The sequence below is a fragment of the Carlito syrichta genome, unplaced genomic scaffold (genome assembly GCF_000164805.1).
Source record: "Carlito syrichta isolate Samal-C Ts95f unplaced genomic scaffold, Tarsius_syrichta-2.0.1 Scaffold301804, whole genome shotgun sequence".
Classification (NCBI taxonomy): Eukaryota; Metazoa; Chordata; class Mammalia; order Primates; family Tarsiidae; genus Carlito; species Carlito syrichta.
This window is the reverse complement of record NW_007245900.1, coordinates 36,265-41,160: the sequence shown is the minus strand read 5'-3', so window position 1 is coordinate 41,160 and position 4,896 is coordinate 36,265. Positions and strand designations below refer to the sequence as shown.

General features: G+C 51.9%; 1 protein-coding gene across 1 annotated transcript in view; it reads right to left on the bottom strand.

The window, feature by feature from the left end:
* The window catches only part of HELB (DNA helicase B), a 39,643-nt gene that overhangs the window by 34,514 nt on the left and 233 nt on the right, over positions 1 to 4,896 (bottom strand). The window contains exons 2-4 of the mRNA XM_008055266.1: positions 4,786 to 4,792; positions 2,307 to 2,714; positions 1,330 to 1,499 (exon numbers count right to left, since the gene is read on the bottom strand). Of these exons, the coding sequence (XP_008053457.1) occupies positions 1,330 to 1,499; positions 2,307 to 2,714; positions 4,786 to 4,792 (585 nt within the window). The remainder of the gene's footprint in view (positions 1 to 1,329; positions 1,500 to 2,306; positions 2,715 to 4,785; positions 4,793 to 4,896) is intronic.

Below are 4,896 nucleotides of genomic sequence, written 5' to 3'. Positions count from 1 at the left end.
CTGCCCAGGCGGGTCTCGAACCCGCGGGCTCAGGCAATAAACTCACCTCAGCCTCCCAAAGGCGCAGGGGACTACAGGCTGAGCCACCGAGCCCGGCTAACAATGTGTATTTTTAATAATAATGTTTCAAATAATTGATTCTTGAAAGTAGACAGGCAAAAGTTTTTAGACCTCTAAAGTTCTCATCTTAATGTATCTATCAAGAAGGCTATTGGTGGCTCAGCCTGTAATCCTAGCATTTGGGAGGCTGAGGTGAGTGGATTGCCTGAGTCCGTGGGTTCGAGACCCGCCGGGGAACTTGGCTAGACCTCATCTCTACGATAAATAAAAAAAAAATCAGCCGGGCATGGTAGCACATGCCTGTAATTCCGGCTACTCGGAAGACGGAGGTGGAAGGATCACCGGCACCCAGCAGGTCGAGGCTGCAGTGGCCGGGAGCATGCCACTGCACTCCAGTCTGGGTGACGGAGTGAGACTCCAACTCAAAAAAAAAAAAAGAAGGCTAGATTTTACAGGGCTTTCTTTTACCAAAAAGGTAAGCTGCTCTCATTCTCCGCCTCCCAAATCTCATTGTTCTGCCCCCTACTCCACTGAATAAAAAGGTATAAGAATCTGATGTCCCAGAATCTCATCTTCCAAAGCATACTGAGCTTACAGACTTTTTTTATGAGGAACAAATTCCTTAACACAGTATTTCTCTATGTAAACATTCTCGGGGGAGGAGGGGGTCTCAGAATTTCTTAACTGTATCTTCATTTGGAAAACCAAGAACTGCCAAGACCGAAGCCACACTTTGGCTCCAACCCTAGGGCCCAGCGTGCCCCTCTACCACTCTAGGCCCCCAACCGTGAGAACGGAGGGGAACCCATATGTAAACGATGCTGCTGTCCAAACAGAGCCTGAGTGAGACCACAATACGCCAGCTTCGCTGGTCCAGATTGGAAAGCGGGACGCTAAGGTGAACAGCAGAAGGGCTTGCCGAACTCAGAGGAGCTCTGACTTCAGTGAGACCCACCTCCAAGTGACAACGACAGCTAAGTTGCAGCAAGACATCTGCCAGGCTAAATCGCATAATTATACTTATACTGATAATCTCAAGACCATCCGTTTTCCAATTTTGTTTTTCAGTGAGAAATGTATTCACTTGCTAGCTGCATAAGAACTGTAGCAGGTCTAAGAAGTTGATGTAGAGTTGCAACACTCAGTCGGCAAAACTCGAACACTGGGATCCACGCACTTCTTTCCTTTGAAAGAGATGCAAAAATTGTCCAGTTGGAGAAACCCTGCCTTCCGTAAGATTACTAAATGCCACACAAACGTCTTACTTACTTTACTAAATCCAAGTTTCCACGGATGCGTACCTAAAATCTCTTCTATGTCTTCCAACACCTCTTTAGAACCAGAGTTTATGAGCCATTTGAAGTGTCGGGGCAAAAGAACCGGAAGGAATTCCATTATTTTCGGAAACTGCAAAGCTGTCCTCACTTGTATATACGGAACTAGAGGATATCAGAAATAACAGAGTAAAACACACAAATGAGCCCAAGGAATAATCGATCAGAAGGACCTCGCTTTTAGCACAACCAATTCAAGAAATCTAAGTCAAAGAGAGATTAATAAATAACTTTAACCAGTAAGAAAATCGATCCTATGACAATCATTTTTGTCCTGAGATGGTTTTCATTGCATTTCACTCCAAAATGTGTGTTCTTTAAATGCTTAAATACCTACTTCTGAGCCTTTTGTTTCCTGTTGCTTGCAATATAATCTGAATAAAAATTGTGACTAAATTATCTAAAGGTATATTTAAAGCTAAGGATAAAAAAGTTGTTTACAGTCGGGCTCGGTGGCTCAGCCTGTAATCCTGCGCTTTGGGAGGCTGAGGTGAGTGGATTGCCTGAGCCTACGGGTTTGAGACCCGCCTGGGCAACTTGGCGAGACCTCATCTCTACAATAAATCAAAGAAAAAGCCGGGCATGGTAGCGCATGCCTGTAATTCTGGCTACTTGGAAGGCTGAGGCGGAAGGATCGCCGGAGCCCAGCAGGTTGAGGCTGTGGTGGCCGGGAGTGGCCACTGCACTCCAGTCTGGGTGACAGAGTGAGACTCCAACTCCAAAAAAAAAAAAAAAAAAAAAAATCCCTTCCTGAGAAACCTTAAATGCCAATGTCACACTCCAACACAAACACATTTCTCATCAAACCACTTAACGAAGGAACACCACGCAAGACACCACGGTGGGACTACTTTAAACATGCTAGTCATTATCCCAACCACACTTAAACTTGATGGTGAAAATCACACTTACTTGGGTTTTTCAGAGGAAGACAGATCTCAGAATCTGATAACTCTTCCTGTTCTTTCTGTACAAGTTGCTTCTTAGCTTGCTTTCTTGTCTCCTTTTGGAAAGTTCTGAATGTTTCTCCAAGATTTTCAAAGTTTAGGTCTTTATAGCTTGATACCTTATTCACCCATGCCAAAAATCTATCAATAACATCCCTGGGGACCTCACATTCTTTAAGAAAGAGAGAACAGATGTTTTTTTGACTTGGTGGTGACATGTCCGCCTGTAAAAAGTAAGATGGAAATCCTTGAACTTGATACCTCCCGGAGCCCACAGGCGTCACTTGCACCTTCACTCGCCACCAGGGACCCGTTACTGGGAAACGTCCAACCACGATGCATTCCTCATGAGTGTTTTCATCAGGGATTAAAGCTAAAAATAAAAATCAGTTGACTTAGGAGACCGAAAAACCTCTTCCCTGACGTTTCCGCAAACCCAGCACGGTCTCTGCCCCCACAGCCCCCACGCAGATGCCACGAGGGTCCTGCCTGCCTGTCCATCTCCCCGTTACGCTGGAAGCTCCCTACGATGGGGCAGGGTTTCATTTGTGCTTGAACTCCACCGTACACAGCATGTGTCTGCTGTTGCTTTCCCAAAGCCAGTCCTCTCTGCTACTCCGACCTCAGCTGAGGCAGCCTTGGCGCAGCCTTTAAAACGCCGGGGCCCCTCTTCGATGCTCCCTCTGTCCCGACTGTCCTCCCTGCTACCATTCACCATGCTTATGACAGCCTCGGCTGAACCAGTGCTTCCTCAGGAAGGCCTTCCCCGAATCTCATGGTCAAAAGCTCTTAAAGCACCACTTGGTCCTCCTTCTAAGCACTAAGGAACATTACAGTGACTCCTGTGATCACTTAAAGGACACCTGTTTCATGTCAGCAGTGACAGCAACCCCGTCATTTACCCCCAGGGTTTCCCAGCACCGAACACCTTGCCTGGAACAGGCAGGCCAGCCCCTGACACGTTAGGATGCATGACAAACACCTGAAAATGTTCTGTTGAGACCTGACTGGCCGCCTCCATGCAGCTACATAAGTTAAAACTAAAAACAATGTAAAATCCGGCTCTTCGGTGACACTGGCTGCCTTTCAAGTGCTACATAGCCACAGAGGGCCAGCGGGTCCCGCACCGGACCCTACAGAGACAGAACCCTGTCGTCACCACAGAAGGTGCTGCTGAACAGCACCGGCTGCACTTGACATTGCTCTTCATTGTCAGCCACAGAGCAACCGAACAGGCATCATCAAGGGCACAGGAAACGGCACACGAGCACACCCACCGCATCAGAAAAAAAAAGGTCATCACAAATCAACAGTGCACGGAGGCTTTCTGGTGGGTTTTTCCTAAGCCAAGAATAAGCGCCACTCGACTCCTTGCAGTGCAGGGTGAGGGAAGTGCTGACCGTGGTGGGAGCATGCCTTCACAGGCACGGCAGCTTAGACCACCTCAAAGACCTGAGTGATGACACCGTCGAGTGTGGTCAGTTAAAGCCACTGCTGTCACAATCGCTCATTTAATCCCCAGTAGGTTGCAGCAGCCAAGCCTTCTCCAGGCTGAGTTTGCTGGCAGTACGGGGGACCCTGCTCAGGACAGAGTGAGAAACACAGACCTCACCAAGCCCACCCAAAAGGGTACTCACCCCAGGTCCCTCTTTTAAGCCCACTCCAGCAGGTGCTCAACCCAGGTCCTCCCTCCAGGCCCACCCTGTGGGTGTTCACCTCAGTCCCCCTTCCAAGCCCATCCCCACAGGCACTCACCCCAGGAGCCTCCCCAGCCCATCCTGGGGGGCCTCACCCCAGGTCTCCTCCAAGCCCATCCCGGGAGGCACTCTTCTCGGTGCCCCTTCCAAACCCACCCTGGGGGTGCTCACCCCGGATCCACCCACCAGCCTACCCTGGTGGGCGCTCACCCCTAATCCCTCCTCCAAGCCCACCCCGGCAGGTGCTCACCCTGGGTCCCTCCTCCAAGTCCACCCCGGGGGGACGTTCACCTCATGTCCCCCCAGCCCAGCCCAAGGGCAGTCACCCCGGATATCCTCCAGATCACCCCGATCTCCCAGCCAGCCTGGGGACGCTCACACCGGACACCCCCAGCACTCACCCTGGGTCCCTCCTCCAAGTCCACCCCGAGGACGCTCACCTAGTGTCCCCCCCGGCCCACCCCGGGGGTGCCCACCCCGGATCTCCACTCCCCAGCCCAAGGGCGCTCCGAATCCCCCTGAGTCCACCCGAGGGCGCTCACCCCAGACCTCCACTCCCCAGTCCAAGGGCGCCCGGGATCCACTCCAGCCCACCCCGAAGGCGCTCACCCCGGACCTCCGCCTCCCATCCCAAGGGCGCCCACTCGGATCCCCCTTAGCCCAGCCCGGGGACGCGCACCCCGGATCTCCACCCCCCACCCAAGGTCGCTCACTCGGATCCCCCTTAGCCCACCTCGAGGCGCTCACCCCGGATCTCCCCCTCCCAGCCCAAGGGCGCTCACCTCGCAACCCCCTTAGCCCAGCCCGAGGGCGCTCTCCCTGATCTCCACCCCCAGCCCACCCCAAGGGCGCTCCTCC